Source organism: Ornithodoros turicata, chromosome 8, assembly GCF_037126465.1.
Source record: "Ornithodoros turicata isolate Travis chromosome 8, ASM3712646v1, whole genome shotgun sequence".
Lineage (NCBI taxonomy): Eukaryota > Metazoa > Arthropoda > Arachnida > Ixodida > Argasidae > Ornithodoros > Ornithodoros turicata.
In genome coordinates this window covers 11,844,208-11,863,684 of record NC_088208.1, presented here as the reverse complement: position 1 = coordinate 11,863,684, position 19,477 = coordinate 11,844,208, and the positions used below count along the sequence as shown (strand labels likewise).

General features: G+C 43.1%; 1 protein-coding gene across 1 annotated transcript in view; it reads left to right on the top strand.

The window, feature by feature from the left end:
* Window positions 1-2,479: 2,479 nt before the first annotated feature.
* LOC135366460 (atlastin-3-like) overlaps window positions 2,480-19,477 on the top strand; it is a 48,484-nt gene continuing 31,486 nt past the window's right edge. Inside the window, exons 1-3 of the mRNA XM_064599175.1 lie at window positions 2,480-2,535; window positions 17,873-18,079; window positions 18,259-18,589. Coding sequence (XP_064455245.1) covers window positions 17,877-18,079; window positions 18,259-18,589 — 534 coding nt within the window. The 5' untranslated portion in view covers window positions 2,480-2,535; window positions 17,873-17,876. The remainder of the gene's footprint in view (window positions 2,536-17,872; window positions 18,080-18,258; window positions 18,590-19,477) is intronic.

Sequence of the window (19,477 nt, the reverse complement as noted above, 5' to 3'; positions counted from 1 at the left end):
TTCATGCACAGATATCTATTATATCCTATGCACAAACAGTTATCAGCGTGCACCACACCGGCAATGTCGCTTGGCATCTGAAGCGGGGACTCACAAAAAAACAGCTTCAATTGCAACGAAAATCTAGAATTGTGTGTTCCTTACATTTCTGGACGGTTTCATGAACTTCGGGTAATTAACAGGGGTAGACCATCACTTACCTTTTCCAGACGCACAATCAGTAGTTTACCGAGAACCTCAAGCTTGGAGGGCGTTGCAAAAAAATGGGGCTGCGGTTATATTATAACAGTGGTACACAGGGGAAAAAAACTGGGGGTGTTGAGGGGGGTTGGATCTGGATCGATCTCTGGGAACAACCACGTGTAAAATTTTGGAAGGGTTCGTACATCCTGAAACGACCTTCATGCCTCAGCCCCAACTGCGCGAATAATGCACCTCTCTTTTACAGTAAGACTCCTCTTACAATCTACGGTATATCCCATCAAAGCTCACGGGACAGCAAATTTGACCAATCCCTGCGTGACAGTGCCTCGTAGAACATGCAGGTTTTATGCAGAGGCATGTGCATAATTTTACATTTAACCAGCAGTAATGTATAGCATTGCAAAAAAGGAAACATCGGCTTAATCTCAACGCTGCGTCAGCATCATTCATGATCTCGCAATAAAGTTGTTGTTGTCAGCCTCTGCACAAGCATTTGGGTGGACCTGAAAAGGACCCTTTTTATTTTTTTTTTTCGTTTCCTTTTTTCAAGTTATTTTGTCCTGGCATGTAGATCTGAGATGTCAGTAGGAGCCATGAAGTCATTCCCCATTCTCTTTACTTCTTGAACTTGGATGAAGGAAGCAGTGTTCTGGAAGATCCTAATTTGTCAAAGGCGTCGTACAGGCCTTAGTGTACAAACCATGCCTCTCAGCAATATTGTCGTGCACACACGTACATTGTTTGATGCCGTTTCATGGATGGATGGGACTTGGATCAGAAGCACCTGATCCTTCTATATCACAGAACGTCAAAAGTCGATCTCAAGTTGACTACGACAGCCGCAAAAACCGCCTCCGTGCAGCAAACAAACAGTTCACAAACAGAGAGATAATAGGAAATTGGGAAGTGGTTTATGGCGCGTATGTTACGGACAGACGGTACTGCTTGTATATAGTGCCTGTTTCTAACACCAGCACACAAACAGCGTCAGTTCTTCCTTTTAGTGATCGAGGTTCATAGTTTTGTGACTTGTTCTGTGTCCAAAAGTTGTAAACACATTATATGTATTTAATTAATATACTTACCACTTGCGCTTGACCCTGTCGAGCTGCCTGCACTTGTAATACGCGTGAAAAACAATTATGTCTACCACTTTCCACAAAAGGAGACGAAAGTCAAAGGGGTTCAGCGATAACGCATCTGACAACGAAAAAAGCCATTCACGTTAATATAAGTGACATCACGTTCTTTTACTTGTTCATTTTATTTTATTTGTATATTTATTAATCATAGATTAGGGAATACGTTATGTTGTACCGATTTCGTCGTTTACTGTCAAGTTACTCACGCGCAAGGGCGACAGATCCGACTGGGAAACTACATAGACATTGTGACTTACTGTCGAAGTTGCTGGCTCCCTTTGTTCGTGGAACACTGTCGGAACGGCGTCACGTTTCAGTTCTTTCCTTTTTTTGTGTCAATCCAAGTTGTACTTGCATGATGTTGTCACTCAAGTACACATAATCGGTGAAATGCGAGGAGCATACACGGACAGCATGAATACTCCTTGTTTCATCTGGATACCCGCTAGTGATGTAGCTGCTTCCAGCTTTCGCTTCGCGTGGCTGTAGCAGTACCCTAGGCGTGCGAAATCAATGTCAACGTTTTCCAGGGAAGGTTTCCTGGAGTCGGGTACGCTGCATCGGTTTCCAAACGACGTCTCTCGCGAACGACGCAAGTGTAGAGATTCTCCCGATTCACAAAGAGCATCCGCGCCACTAGAAAGTGTTACGTGTGGATACGAACGACGTCAAGGAAAAAAAAAAAAAAGCAGCTCCAGACTTGGCGGCGCACGACAGCGTACTTCACCGTGGATAGCGAGATTCGACGTTGCGTCACGTGATGTCCTCGGCGCTTTCGAGGATCAAAACGAGACCGTATCTTTTAAATTCGATTCCTCATCACCCGGGCAGTTCTGGAAGGACAAAATTTGGCAAATAGTTCGTGGTTGTGTACCGAACACATTGATATTGGACTCGTAACCATGGTTCCGGATGCGACAGTCCATTTCATACGTCACAGTCGAGGAGATCACGTGCCCTGGCGTGACGTCTCGCCAGATAGAGTCGCTCGTGTGGATAACCGGTGAGTCACATCCGGTGACGAGCTCTCATACTTGAGAATGGCACGTCGCGCACCCAAGCCTGAAGTGGCGAGAGGGTTGACGCCAGCAGCGCCTCCTGCTTGTACATATAAAGCTATCATTGTAGGACGAGCGCACTATGCTCTCATGCTCAGAAGCCGCTTGAACTGAACAGTGACAGCGCCACGGTAAGTTTCACGCAACCCTTGTGATATACGTATAACACTGTAACCGTGTGGTCAAGAAGTCCCCGAGGCAGGACTGTAAAGAGGGAAACCGTAGAAAACCAAAGTAGAGTGTATTAATTAGCGCTTTCGCAGTTTGGACTGTTCTTTCTGCTTGCCCGTTGCTCTGCGGGTAATATGGGCTCGAGGTTACGTGCTTGATACCGTTTTGCGACAGGAACCGCTTGAATTCTTGGGAGAAGAGTTGAGTCCCGTTATCGGAGCGAATAACATCCGGAAAACCGAACCTTGCGAAAAGAAGGGACAGCTTCGAGATGACATCTGCCGTTGAAGTCTTCTTGAGCTTGACAAGCTCATAAAACTTCGATAAATAATCGATAACTACGAGATAGTTTCGATAATCGGCGTAAAGTATGTCCATGCCAATTATCTCCCAAGGTATGTCCGGGAGAGGAGACCGAAGCAGCGGCTGAGTGCCAGGCCGCCTATGCAGTGGACATGTTGGGCACTTTTGTACGTAGTCTTGAAGATTGGTGCCCTGAGTGCAGCCTTTTAAGTATTTCACATCGTAGTGTCGGCGGTATTGCCAGGCGGCTACCCCTGAGAAGAAGACCGTCTATGACTGGCAGTTCCTCTGCTATGCTTGCATACTGGCGTACATCCGGGGAGAAATCACTCGTCGCTGGCCACGTTGCTGTGCAGTATTCCATAATTAGCTGCAAAGTCCCGTCCTCCGCCTGCGCACGTAGTATACGTGTTGCCTGATGCTGGCAATCTCCCGATGGCAAGCACTTCGTAGTTCTCTAACACGCTATCCATGGATTCGTTTTTTGCTTCTCCTACAGGATTTCTTGACAAAACGTCCGTTGCTTACCAGGAACGTGACTGATTGACAAATCATACTCGATTGTGCGTAGGCTCATTCTCTGGAGACTGGGAGTTGGGTCGTCTATTCTTTTTGTGGAAAAAATGGGCACTGGCGGTTCGTGATCTGTCTCGACATGGAACGGGAGGCCAAGAATGTACATGCGGAACTTCTCGCACGCCCACATAATGGCGAAAGCCTCTTTTTCAACCTGGGCGTAGCACTGCTTAGTTGACGTTAGTGCTCTCGAAGAGTAGGCGACTGGACGTCGCTGGCCACCGCGATCTTCTTGAAGCAAGATTGTCCCCAGGCTATACGTTGAGGGTCGTAGTACGTGAGTACCGGTGCTCCTTCAAGCGGTCAAACGCCTGCTATTGCTGCGTGCCCCATGACCAGGCTGCCTCTGTCGATAGCAAATTCCGTAGAGGTTTCCTCATTTTAGCGAGTCCAGGGAGGAAAGGATTAGGTGATTTAACATCCCGAAGAAGGCCCTCAGTTGAGTGATTGGTATTTTCTGTATACACTATAACACAATGCGAATTCTTTATGTCGTGGATATTAAAAGTTACGAATATTTTCCGAACGAAATTTACTTAAGACTCGAAGAAAGGGTCACCCGCGTCCTCGAAGACGTTTCGGCAACACGCCGGGCCGCGTTTCCCGAATGCCGTACGCGATTCTGCGCCCGACGCATTAACGCGGTACCGCACGCGAGCGTGTTGCTTTTTCCGGAAACGGATTCGTCGACGCGGGTGACCCTTTCTTCGAGTCTTAAGTAAATTTCGTTCGGAAAATATTCGTAACTTTTAATATCCACGACATAAGGAATTCGCGTTATGTTATAGTGTATACAGAAAATATCAATCCATTCGATTAACTTCTCTGACATCGTGAAAGAGTGCTCGTCAAAGTGATCGAGCTAAAGCTTGCGTATTGTGAAATTACACATTCTACAACACTGATCATAAATCGCAACACCTGTTCAAATTTTAATTAAACTCTTACTGATGTGTGGTAGTCACCACTTCTCCTGAATGTGAATCGATAAATTTTAGCATTTAATCCGCAATCGAATATCATGTATAGTATCTGTGAGTATATGCACAACTTTTTAATCTATATCTTTAGAGAAATAGCGTGCTGTTTTGACTTTAAAAATTTAAAGAAGAAAATGATCTTCAGTGTGGAATTTGCGTTTTACAACGTTATGAGCTAAAGACTTATAAAATTAAAGTATGGTCTTTCCATTTGTAGTGCTCGGATGCTATGACATTAAAATAATGTGATAGTTTTTCTGTGTGGTTACGTGAAATCTCGAGTATATTTTGTGAATTGGATCTACATTTATGTGTGACCTGCGCTGATCTGGTTATTATAGTTAATATAACATATCTTCCATTGTGTTTATGCGTAACGCTCATCTTCATTGTATGAGTGCCTTGATGTCGCATGCTCACTGCTAATATTGTCCGGTGACGTAGAAACAAATCCGGGTCCGAACTCTGAGCAAATGTTAGCGCAGATCTTAGCCAATCAGGACTCTGACAGGAAGTTACTACAGTCCATACAGCAAAGCCAGAAACAGACAGAAACATTTCTTCATGAATTGAGTAAAAAAGTTGAAAACATAGAAGTAAGAGTGAAGAACCTTGAGTCTGTGCACGCGGATACTCTAGCGTCTTCTGAACAGCTGTCCACTGTGCAACGCTCTGTTACAATCTTAACTAATAAGATGGAAGACCTTGAATGTCGATCTCGACGGAACAACTTAATTATCTACGGAATTGAAGAAAAGGAATCCGAAACTCAAGATGACTTACTGATCTCGGTGAGAGATTCGATATTCCGTGACATCTTAAGCGTTGACGTAGCCTCTATTGAACGCGTGCACAGACTTGGAGCGAAACGAGGCAATAAGGAACGACCTACTATATTAAAGCTCTATAATTCGTTGGAAAAGCCAAAGGTTCTAAGAAATTGCTATCGATTGAAAGGTACCCAATACTCCATTAGTGAAGACTATCCCGAGAGAATTCGTTCTCTCCGGAAGAAGCTATGGAATAGCGCAGCAAATGATCGGCAGTCGGGCCACAAAGTTCGCCTAGTATTTGACAAACTGATTATTAATGATGATGTATACACCTGGGACGAATCCTTATCACAAAGGCAACCACCCAAGCAGCACAATGTACTGAAAGTCGAGTGCAATAGGGGTGGACGGGTAGGTGAAAGGCCTTGAACAGGCTCGTGCAACTAAAGAACATTGATAAGACACATACCGTCCACCCCTATTGCACTCGACTTTCAGTACATTGTGCTGCTTGGGCAGTCCGGCGGAGTACAAGGCTTGTCACATCCGATAATACGGATCCAGATGTAAACACACGTGTCACACACTCCAAAATAAGCCGTACACAGGCCAACATCAATAGTCCTGTATGACGTAATGCCAATAATCTTTGTATCTTGATGGGAAATATAAGAAGCTTAGTTCGCAAACGTGATAGCCTCAGTTCCCTTGTAGATAACTGTAACGCCGATGTTGTAGCACTAACGGAGACATGGTTAAACGAGGACATATCTAGTGATGAACTGTTACCCGGTTATACTCATTTTCGCTGCGATCGATTGGGTCGTAGGTGCGGCGGGGTACTCCTCGCTGTCAAAGAGTGTCTAATGCCAACAGCTATACACGTCCCTTCGAGTCTTGAAATCGTTTGGGCATGTTTTAAGTGTCATATGTTTAATGTGCTCGTTGGTGTGTGCTACCGGCCTCCTAACGCGACTACGTTTGTCGAAGAACTCGAAGCACACATGGCTGATGTAACACGCACCTTCCCTACTTACAAATTGTTATTGATGGGCGATTTTAACTTCCCTGATATCACTTGGCCTGATAACATGAATACTACCAACCTTCCCCCGTTGTCACGCAATTTTGTTGACCTGTGTTTGCATTATAACTTAGATCAACTTGTGAAAGTACCTACGCGAGTGTCGGGATCATCTTCTAACGTCTTAGACCTGGTACTGTCCGACGTGCTTGACTGTATCTCTAGTGTGACTTGCTTTGATGGCCCAAGTGACCATAAGTTTCTTGTGTTCTCTGTGGTGACAGCTCCGCCACGAGTCCAGAGGGAAAAAAAGGTGTTTAAGAACTATAACGCGGCGGATTACGGTTCCATTACCGCGGCGCTTGTCTCGTTTTTTGACGAGTTTTCAGCTCACTTTGCAGTGAGAACTGTCGAAGAAAACTGGTTGATGTTTAAGAACAAGATCAACGAGCTTGTAAACGCCCATGTACCAACTTTTCATGTAAGCTCGTCTCCTTCCACACCGTGGTTTAATAACAATTTGAGACGTCTTCGTTCAAGAAAAAAACGCCTGTTTCGCAAAGCTAGATCCACAAATTCACCCCATACTTGGCAACGGTACTACTCTGCCGAAAAGCAGTTCACAACAGCTGTTCGAACAAAAAAGGAAGAGTTCTATGGGCACAACCTACCATTCTTGCTGGAAAGTAACCCTAGAAAATTTTGGGAGTTTATCTCGCCGCGCAAGCACCCCGAGATACACCTAATGGATTCGACAGGCGCATCTGTAGCCATTGATCAGTGTGCTAGTATGTTCAATGAGTATTTTACTTCTGTATTTCCCGTGGAAGATACCGGTAATGTTCCGAAGGCCCCATTGCACTCTTTTCCGCACATGTTATCATTTGATATAGATTACTCTGGTGTGCTGAAACTGATAGATAATAGCAAACTATCTTCTTCCTGTGGCATTGATGGCATTAATACCAAAATCCTTAAAAACACAAAGATGATATCGTCTGCGTACTTAACTCTAATATTCCAACAGCCCCTAGCAACGGGTAGTGTCCCAGACGGTTGGCTGATCGGTAAGATCATCCCAGTTCATAAGTCCGGTGACAAACAAACTCCAAGCCACTTTAGGCCCATATCTCTCACCAGTGTCCCATGTAAGCTGCTGGAGCACATCATTGTTAAACATATGGTCACCTACCTCGAAACTAACAATTTCTTCTACAAATATCAACATGGCTTTCGTAGGGGATACTCCTGTGAGACTCAGCTGGCAGGTCTAACACACGACATTCTCTATAATCTTGATAAAGGAAAACAAGTCAATGCAGTGTTCCTAGACTTTGCGAAAGCTTTCGATAGGGTTCCACATTCTCGTCTTCTAACCAAGTTATCAAGTCTTAACATTGATCCAATGGTTCTTACGTGGATTCGGAACTTCCTTACAAACAGGAAACAGTATGTCGTTGCAAATGGTACCACCTCCAGTCTCGCTCATGTAGCTTCTGGTATTCCGCAGGGTTCGGTAATAGGTCCACTTCTTTTCTTGATTTACATCAATGACCTGCCTTGTGATCTATCGTGTAAGGTTTTGTCATTCTCTCGCCGTTCAAGCTTAAATCACCCGTACAACCTCGGACCCTGCGAACTACAACATGTAAAGACCTACAAATATCTTGGCGTCCACCTCACTCGTGACATGACTTGGACTGAGCACGTTACATACATCACAGCGAAAGCTAACCGCTCCCTTGGGTATCTCCGCCGCAACCTTCGTTCTTGTCCACCTATAACAAAAAAAGCTGCCTACACGAGCTTCATCAGGCCCATACTTGAGTATGCCTCCCCCATCTGGAGTCCTTACCACTCCAACCTCTCTTGTGCATTTGAGGCGGTGCAGAACCGCGCAGTTCGATTCATTTTAAATAATTTTTCTCCATATAGTAGTCTAACAACAATGAAGTCGTCTATTGATATCCCAACATTAGATTTACGTAGGAAAGTATCCAGTCTCTGTCTCTTTCATAAGGTCTACCACAACACAATCTTAAGCACAAACTTTTTAAAAAATGCGCCGTTTATCTCTGCACGACTGGATCATGACTACAAGGTTGAACTAACACATTGCCACCATGACTTCTTCCTTAACTCATTTGGTTGTTACATAGCGAAATGTTGGAATGATTTACCTCGTAACATTGCAGTGCTTCATGATCCTTTAGAATTAAAAAAAAACAGTCACCGCACTCATCATAGGGGACAACGAAAGAACAGTGTGTAGCTGAAGTCTGTACCTTTTGTATCTTTGTAAAAAATTATTTATATAACCCATGTTAACCCATATAGTATGTACCTAGTGTTTTCTTATATGTGCTGTGTCCGCCGTCCGTTATGTAGTGCCCAATGGCCTTTAACGTACCACGAAAAAAATAAAATAAATAAGTATATTGGTTAAGCACTTCTGATGGCGGTTGTGTGATCCACTTCTCCCAAAATCTGATTGCCACTTGGAAATTATTTCATATATGTTTGTGTGCCGTGTGTTACGAAGACTACGTGATTAGAAATGTAGACTTGGCCTGCACGTCATGCTCGTAAAATCTTTCCTTTGCATTGTGGCATCTGATAATAGATTCGCTTTTCGCGAAGGCTTCGTGTTATCTCCCAGGCACTGAACCAGAATGCGATTGTAAAAGTCGATGACACTGTGTCGCGAACGCTTTCAGTTATCCCGCCGCAATCAGTTATCTTGCCTTATTTCCCGTTTTGCTCTGTCTTGGACGGCTCATTTTTCCTATCCAGTCATACAAACGGACAACTGTGTTGACTTCCGCACTCCAATCGGGTTGCTTGTCAAAGACGCCTTTTCTTCTCCTTTTACTACGTCTGGCCTAGTGCAACTGATTGAGAAATATACATGCACTGTGGAATTTAATTCATGAAATATGATAAGTTTTCACAGGAGATTAGTGATCCTTTTTGTAATCATAGACTGATGTATCATGTCTCTAAATTTCAATGACCGATCCTTCTCCAGCAATTCTATTCTTCTGGTGTTGAACTTGTACAGAGTGTAGTCGAGTAAAACCTATTTGGTGGTCAGGTCTCATTCCATATGAGAATTCTTACACAAATTGTGGAATATTCGTCTCCTTAGCAATCTTCAATCTAATCATAAGCTGTTTTCGTTGCGATGTGTAGAATACATTACAATGATGTCAAAGAATACAATTATTATTTCAATTTGATGCTTGTTTATTCCGATAAATTACAATTCTACTCCAAACTCTGAAGTTTTCGTTTGTTGTCTTGATTCATGAATTCCCAAGACGTCAAGTAGTTTATTCTGATTATTGGGCGCTTGAATCCAGCGTTGATTAACACAGGTGATATGTTGTCGATGTGTTTGTATTGTTTCAACAACATGCACTTTGTCGCGATGAACTTGTACAGTCTCTTATTGATGTTTCCTTTCTTTGTATGAAGATTCTTGAATGGTGTACAAGCGAGTATTAGATGAAAATCGTCCGGTGGTCCACCGCAATTGATATGTTTGTTGAGTTTCAATAAATGATGATACATCAGACCTTGCACAACAATAGTGAACTTCTGTTCATTCGACATCACTGACTGGTAGAATAAAATAATTGCGTTTACCGTGGTAGTAGAACACATGACATGAAAGATTTTATGTACTTTCCATCTCAGATATATGTAATTTCAACAAATCCGTAATGAATCGTGCGATATAGACCGCTTGTATATGATAATTTGATCTGCCTGCTTTCTTGATGAATGCAATGCCCATTGCAATGATTACAATTACATCTGGACTAGTGTATTTCAATTCTTCGTTAGCAAACCTCAAAAACTCAGCCATCAATCCCAGTGGCCCTTCCGACGTTGATGTGCAGATATTTTTATAAGTATTGTAGATTCGGCATATAAATTCTTGCACCTTCAGCTCCGTAGTTTGTACCATATCTCCGAATACGACCATGTCTAGGACGTATTGAAAGGCAACGATAATGGAATCGTTTCGCGGCTCTTCCTTTTCGAAGCAGTTTTTTATCACGTCTTCCCATGATTTATGGCAGCGAGTACAAAATATGTCCATCTTTCAATGTAGAGCAAATGTCTTTTCTGTTTTCACGTGCACGTCTACACTTCATTAAAAGCTTATATATGCTCATTTTATTGATTAAAATTTTATTATCTGGTTCAGAATGCTATAATCTCCACCTGTCGTGAGAATTATTGTTTTGATTTTGTTTCAAGTATTTACTCGATTGACATAGGTAAGTACCTCTGAGTTGGGAATGCCTCATAACTCTGAGTTGCGTTTCACATTTGATATTTCTGTGTGGTTCATTACAAATTTCTGTTGCAAGATATTAAAAAAAATGATGTAATTAAATTTGTTTCTCGTTTTTGATTGAGTATCGTTGCTACCAATTAATAATTTGGACTTTCTCTACATGTTCAATAACAATATCGCATCTCTACAAACTTAGTTGACTTGACAACCACCTTGACGAAAGATTTCCCTTTCAAGGAAAGGATGCGAAAAGATAGTGATCCCCGCGAGTGATATCGACATCTATTTGCGCTGCACAATAAAATATATCGCCTTTGAACTCTCTTATCTGACTCTAGAGCGCCCTGTTTGCTGGACGAAGTAATATAGCCCCTAACCCTTTGAGTGATAAAGCATGAAATGCTTTATCACTGAAAATGTATATTGGTCGAATGAAAATGTATATTGGTCGATTTTATGATGGTTCAATGATAGATTATTTTCCTCTGTTGTTGTTTACATGTCGCCGCGTGTTCCTCTGTTCTTCAGTGTTAAGTCTGTGCTACAGTGTTAAGTCTGTGCTATTTCGCCTTTGATAGATTGATTAGCTATTATTTCTCTATGTGTTGGATGGTGCGCAGGTTTGGCTCTCTATTAATTGTAGCTGTTGATTGTGTTGTTTCTTGTTATTTCCTTACATCTATGCTGTTCACTTAATAAGAAATTAAAAGTTGAGTAATGTTGGAATATGAAACTGAGATTCCCTATTGCGCTCGAAATGTTATGACAGATATTCACGCTATTGCAATGATGGTTCTCACGTATAGGAATATTAGACGTTTTATAATACAACTTGTAATTTGATTGTAATCGTATTGATTAAGAATATCTTCTTTGTAGTGGTATAGATTTTATTTCCTATTGTGTTCTTGTCGTTCGTGTTCCGTAGCCTTCCGTACATCTATTGGCACCCGTCTTCAACAAATCAGGGCAGATATCATTAGTTCTGTTTGTTGGCTAGGAGCGTGCTATGTGGTGAAGTTCATTTTTAACATGTCTATTTTCTGATGAGTTTGATTTTTTCCTTTGATTTTCTGAATGATAGATTACTGTGTTGTTTATCTTCTTTGTAGTTGTATAGATTTTATTTCCTCTTGTGTTCGTGTCGTTCTTTGTTCTGTTGTTTGGCTAGGAGTGTGCTATGTGGTGAAGTCCATTTTTAACATGTCTATTTTCTGATGAGTTTGATTTTTTCTTCTGATTTTCTGAATGATAGATTACTCTGTTGTTTTGATTAGGAATATCTTCTTTGTAGTGGTATAGACTTTATTTCCTCTTGTGTTCGTGTCATTCGTGTTCCGTGGTCTTCCATACATCTATTGGCACCCGTCTTGAACAAATCAGGGGGCAGATATCATTAGTTCTGTTTGTTGGCGAGGAGCGTGCTATGTGGTGAAGTTCATTTTTAAGATGTCTATTTTCCGACGAGTTTGATTTTTTTTTAATTTTCTGAATGATAGATTACTATGTTGTTTTGATTAATCAATGTAGTGGTATAGATTTTATTTCCTCTTGTGTTCGTGTCCCATAGTCTTCCAGAGTCTCTGCTGTTCACAGTTAATTACATACAACTATGAGAACTTCCCGCTATTGCACTGATGGTTCTGACGTATAGGAATATTATGCTTTTTATAATACAACTTATAATTTTGTTTATAATCATAATGATTAAGAATATCTTCTTTGATTAAATGTGGTGACTGTTTCTCGTTTTGATATGGTGTAGCTATTATTTCCCTACATGTTTGTTCTATTGTTGATTCGAATTATTAACATGTCTGCGCTATTCACTTCATAAGAAATTAAATTTGTGTCATGTTGGAATATTAAACCTAGCATATTGTGGTCGAAATTACTTACATCTATCAGGTTCTCACGTCTCAGGCTTTTATAATACAACTTGTAATTTTGATTGTAATTGTATTGATTCAGAATATCTTCTTTGATTAAATGTGTTATCACTTCTGATTCATTGAAAACTTGTGATTACTGTTAGTAAAAAATATTGTGTTTGATTTGCGATACGTATTCCATGCTATTGTATCATACCTGTAATAAGTATATTCTTTGTTCCGTGTATTGTGTTCCTTCTACTTCAGATTTTTTGGCTGGGTTCCCATTCACGCAGAGTCATAACATAATTTCTGACACTAATGACTTTAATAAATATATTTTCACTTGTACTTTTGTGTAAACCGCCTACTGCACACCCGTTGTAGATGAAAAAATATGTGAAGTCGGCCCACGTATGGCCAAAGAAGTCTGCGCAGGCCGAAAAATGTGAGAGGATAAGCACGCACGCAGCCCTCCCCCCGCCGATAATCACGTGGACAACCCTCTGCACACGCGCCGCGCAGGGAAAAATATGCGCAGGGCTCAGGGCAGGGTTCCTGTAGTTTGGACCCCGTGTAGCCTGGACCCCACCCCCTACTACTTACTTTGAGACAACGGGATCGCTTTCTGTACGCTCCTCTAACGAGAGTAGTTCCGGTTGAACATTGAGCGCTCGGTGTTGTATCCGGTAACGCCCTAGCTGCCGACATAGCAATGGAAGTAGTAGAGTGACAAGGAGATTAGCTGTATCCCGCGAAATAGGTGGATAGATTCGACCATTGCTACCCTCCTCGTCTGATATCGGAGGATATTTGGAGCAGGATAGTTTCCGCCCAAGGAGGAGCGCGCGCCAAGACCGCCCCGCGCGTTTCGCGGCCGCGTGTCGCGTAGAGAGGGGTTTCCTTCTCGCATTCGAGCATGCATGGACATGCAAAGTACATAACCACCAACCAAAATGTTATTGCCCGCCCATCTTATTCCCTCTCCGGCCCAGTTCCACATACAATACATCCTGAGTGAGAAAGTCCACTCCATGGAAGAGTGTTTCATCTCCCCATGCTTCCCCTTAACATAGCGTACTTTCCTTCTCGCGCCCAGACATGCAAGCAACAGACATACACATTTGTACAAGTGAAAATATTTTATTAATCTAAAGTACTAGCAATCAGCATAGAGAGGTGTAAAGCTGAAACGAACAATTTCTGCAGGCAACATTCACATACTACACACACACAACAATCAATAGTCAATGCTAAAATCTGTCAGAGGGATATTATTTACACAACCTTTAATTAAAGAAGAGTTAACTTTTATGCATGCTTCTTCACGAACGCACATCATTCCAATGCAGTTGCCTCTTCAAGTTTGCTTCTATTTAATCATATCTTCTTAATCAAGCTTCTTCTTAATCATATGGTCGGTTATCGACAAAATTCTATGTCAGTGTGACCTTCGTGTCCTCTTGTCGTCGATGTATCAGTCACATGACTAAAGCTTGTATATTGCTAAAATCGCACTCTTCGTAAATGTATTCGTAACCTGGAACAGAGGCCTTTTAATAATAATAACTTGGAGTTTACGTCGCGAGACAATTGACATGCAAAGGCCTTTTGTGATTACACATCCTTTGACATGCTCACCATATTGAAATGATTGTCATGAATGAGATTGGATGTCGACCGTGAAATCACTTTTTCCGTCCGCTATATTGTTGTTGCTTTCAGACATCCCGATTACATATTGTTGCAAGTTTTCGCACACAAAAAAGTGAGAATGTTCTAATGCCAACACCAGATTACTATGATGAAAAATGCCTTAACGACAATGTTAACATGTGACAATAGTTTTGTGTAGGAACACTATTCCCTGATTTTCTAAAAGTAAAAGAAAAAAGAAAACGGATTCAGTTGCAGTATTTAGGGTATTTATGTGTATCTGCCTGATATTTCAACAAACTTTTTAATTATTGACTTTGGGGAGCACATTGCAACTGCAATATTAAAGCCTGGTTACCACATGGTGCGCTTGAACCACTGATGAAGCACTAAAGTAGTCTGACGAGCGCTTGTAATAGATCTGAGTAGTTCACCTCAGTCGTCCACTGCAAACAGAAAGTGATCACCAAAAGAGCGACGGCGACGTCAATAGTGAGTTTTAGTGGATCGTACGCTATCGCCTTTGCGTACGTAAGGAATAGCGTTGGTGGTTATGCGCACGCGCAAAACATAATGAGAGCTTCGCGCACTGCGCAGAACCACTACGCTATCCCCTACGTACGCAAAGGCGATAGCGTACGATACACTAAAACTCTCTAATACCTCCGCCCCCACTTACCGTCACCGAAAAACGTAATACTTCGCGATCTTTGTTTTCTTTTGTTTTTCTTTTTTGCTTGCAAATAACTTTGCGCATCACCACTACATACCAGCGATTATCGCACCGGGGAGGGCCAAGAGCTGTGTCCGGCAGAATGAAATGACTGATACGGCAAGCGACTGCGAACACATGAAAGAACGACAGGAAGGGGAAAAAAAAGAGAGAAACACAGCAAAGATCGTGAAACATGCCGCGACAAGCGTTTGCCAACATAGCGTATGACGTTTTTCTGAGGACGGGGATACTGACGTCAAAGTCGCTCTTTTTGTCACCACTTTCTGTTCCCACGGACGGCCGAGGTGAAATACCTGGGTTTATTGCACGCGCTAAGGTTGCTTAGCGCTTCATCAGTGGTTCGAGCGGATCATGTGGTGATCACGCTTTGATATCGCAATTGCAAGGTGCTCCCTCAAGTCAACAATTAAAAAAGTTGATTAAAATACACCTGTTAATTAGTCCCCAACTGAGGAAAAAAAATGGTTTCCTATTAGTAGCCCCGTCGAATAATCGAATGCCAGAAGCAATACGGCCCTAAGGAAATTCCTCTTTTTATGAAACAAAATGTTGCAGATAAAAGGAAACACCCTGTATACCTAGGGAGTGACCTTTTTTTTTTTGGGTTAAATGCCTTTCTCTGACACGGGGGGATATCGGGCTCTAAGATTAAATCTGTAATTACAATTTTAAAAATCTTTAGTATGCAACTTGTACATGTTACAACTTTAGCCTTCCTGGGCAGGACGCATGTAAAAGGAAGCAGCTTGAGCCCTCAAGAGCTGACATTACCACGGTCATATTGTCCTAGTGTTCTTTCCTGGGCGGAGCAAGCTTCCAGAAGTATTTTGTCAGTGCACTCTTCACTTGATCACCTCTTTTGCTGCATACATCTGTGTTGTGTGAAGGCTGGCCGTACTGGGTGTCGACTATCTGTGCCTCTCGAAGCCACTGTTGCTCTACACTGTCGTTCAGGGTTTCAGAGATATTATTCAATGTGTAAGCAGCACGGACAGCAAGTTTTGCAGTTGGAATTCGGCATTCCATGCGCTTCATTATAAGTCTAAAACGTGCCTTCAGTCGTCCAAATGCGCGCGTTTTCAACAATACGTCTTGTTTTTGACAGTTTGTAATCGAATGTTGCCTCGGGTGTGTCCCTTGATGCATTTGCAAATGGCTTTGTGGCGGCCCGTGTGTGATAATGAAGACGTGCCTCCGCTGGCGCGCGCCACTGCGCCTGCCAGCCAGTTCTACCGGCACCGTCCTAGCGTGAGGCCACGACCATATGCCCGCTGGGACATTCCGTCATCGCCGGTCAGGACCCATGTAGAGGAACACCACCTCCTCTACAGCTTCATCAAATTTTCAGTGAGCGGGAATGCCTGGTAACACAGTATTATCGGTGCAACAGATGTTTCCTCAATGATAGTCACAGGAGAGCGGAAATGGTCCCCATTAACAAGAGCGCACAACCTGGAGCGTCCATACACATGTGCGTCGTGGCACCTCCCAGGGCTTCCTAGGTTTATGTACCTGAATCGATACTGGTGATCCACTAATGCAAGGAATATTATGCTGTACCTGCATGGAAAAAGAGCACAGATAAAATTGCATGCATATTGGACGAGTAACAATCAATTTGAAATGAGTCTGTGATGAAAGCGACAGACACTCTTAAAGCGGTTGGGACTGTTTCATGCGATGCCTATTGTCGCCGATGCAACGAACACTTTTTTCCAATTATTTTGGGTAACTTGTCGCAACCCCTTTAACTTCATGATGGTACATATCATGATGTTACACTTACATGATGGTACATTTTAATTATCCTTTTTTGTGCTGTAATCCTAACATGTGATTGTATAGTTTCAATCAGTCCTACATAGTAATTACCTGTGCACACTACACACAGAGATGTGGTATTATAACTCTAAATTGATAAAGAAAGGTGCTACGTAACTTACCACCCCTTGTAGTTATGGTAGTCAACTGCATGGAGCTTTGGGGGGGAAACAGGAAAGTGGCAGCCGTCCAGCGCTCCGACAGCATGTGGAAAGCCGCTGAGAGCAAAGAACTCTCGCATATGTGACGCCATCTCATCAGGACGCACCGTGCGAAGCCATTCGCTTTCGAGGTGCTCAATCACTGCGCCACAAAACTCCCTGAATATTGTGTTTACTGTCCATCGACCAACTGCGAATAAATGTACAGTCGTCCTGTCCTCTGCTGTCGAGCGCAGCCTGTAAAGGCCGACAGCAACCCGTTTCTCGAGCGATATTCCTACTCGCATGTTTGTATCTTCGTGCTCGAGACTTCGTAGTGATTCAAGAAGGTACCCGAATGTACTTGGTGAAACACGCAGGGCCTGCTTGAAATTAAAGTCTCCCAAATGCGGCAACGTGTCCTCGAAGCAGCTATTATTGCGTTCGAAGGCCCACCGTCTTCGATGCACTCTCGGAACACAATCTACGATCACGGCGGCTATTGTGAACATGTTGGCATGTAGCTGGTCCTCAATATGCCTTGAAGGTCGTGCCCTTGCCTCTATCTCTATGTCTAGATCGAACTATTTCGTCACGCATTCCGTTATGCTGTCGCTTAGCTCGCAAGTACTGCAGCGCCGATACAAGATGTTTCCTGCGTTCATAATCCATTCTTAGGGGATCGTCGCACGTCGCCAACGCGGTCGCCATATTCGCGTGTGGATTTTGGATCTGCTTCATACTTGTTCTGATATGTGGCGGTTGGTCACAATTATTTATTTTTGACCGGGCTAGTAACTTTTTTCTATCGTTTCTGCAGAGACAAAACTCATCTCGTGGCATAAATCATAGTGAATTGCTTCATGGAGGGTCCAAGTTCCGCCTATTCTATCGTGATCGCTATCATCCCTTAGTGACACTTAGTTATCTCATGAAGTAAGCACGCAATGAAAGTGAACTGCGCTCAGGTGAAGTGCACATCACGAAAATGACAGTAAATTAGTCCGTCTGACAGGAGTATTAAATGGCGCAGTACATCCTACAGTCTACAGCGTGTCAGGTTGGCACGTGCTATTCGTCTAGTTCATACACACTTTAATTTCGACAGGTCTATGATGGTTCGTGCGAAGATCCCGGAGAACAGGGCTCGGCAGATCGTGATCCACGATGCGGTCAACAACACCTTTGAACTGGACGAGAATGTGTTACGACGTATTCTGTTACAAGATGGTGTAAGGGACAAGCCTGTTGCGGTAATTCCCGTGGTGGGAGCCTTGCGGAAAGGAAAGTCCTTTATGCTCAACTTTTTCCTCAGGTCTGGATTCTTCAAAGCTCTTTTTAGAAGTAGCATACCGTGCAAATTTTGCGAGTAAAAAATTACACGTCATCCAAGGACATCACATCATCCTTGAATGACTTTTGTGAACCAAACAGCACTCCGCGGTCTTTCACTAGCTGTCGCCAGTCATTGCAACTTTCTCCATATTCGTGCAGATACATGAAGCATCTTCAAGTACATGCACAATGTTCAAGCAAGTGTGCAGACTGGCTCGAAGATCCTGATGCGCCATTGAAGGGATTTTCATGGCGCGCTGGTATGAGAGGGGACACATCGGGTATCCTCATGTGGGACGAAGTGTTCACGGTTACAACATCTGAGGGCAAGCAGGTGGCTGTCGTCTTCATGGACACAGAGGGCGTCTTTGACCGTGGTGCAACAATGAAGGAGTGCACTACCATTTTTGCTCTCAGCACCCTGATTAGTTCCACCCTGGTGTACAACATCTCCCAGATGTTACAAGAAAACGTCCTCCAATTTCTGCAGGTGAGATCGAGTAGCCTGAGAGCACGCATAAGTAAAATAGCCAAGTACACAGTTTTCGTAATATGCTAGAAATTTCCGAAAATGGCTTTTAATCACCCACGGTGTACTCTGCGGGCCAATTTTTCCTTCGTAATTTCACGCTACGTGTTCCCTTCCTGTCCCCTAGGAAAATTGAGTAGACGTCAAGACACCTTAAGGGTTAAGACTTGGTGACTACAGATGTAAACACAGGAAAAAAACTGAGATATCGCAATGAAAACGTTCTTGCGTTTTTTTTTTTCAGCCGCTCGAAGGTTGACAAAGCTATAAAAAATCCAGATGGTGTTCTCCTTGCGCCAACTCATTGTGTAAGATTTGGTGGTGGTGGTGGTGGCGGTGGTGATGGTGAAAGGGCTTGCCGTTGTCGGCCTCACGTATATGGGCAATTTCTGGGCATTCTTTCTCCGCTAACCGCTCCGCATCCGCCCAGGAGGCCATTATAAGTTTCGTCTGTCTCCGTACCGCCATCCTGACTCTCTTGAAGTGGAAAAGTAATGTTCCTCTCCTTAACCCATTAACACCACACACTACGCACCCGGTGTCAAACACTTGTGCAGCTTCTGAAGCAAATATAGCGCCTACCCTGGCCGACGGCTTTCCAATCCTCGGTCTGCCTATCACTATGCAACGTTGCGCCGACGTTGGCTCACCGAAAGAGTTGTTGGCCAACTGTCATTCAAACTTTTGCCAACCCTGGGCCATCGACCATTGCTTGCTTGGGTCACTTCTTAGGAAAGTCTATGGGGGATTTTTGTTCGCAGGGCTATAGTAAACCAGGTTATATTTCTGCAGGAAACAAGAATGTGAGGGTCTCTCCTCAAATTTATCGAAGGAGTGACACATGTTTGA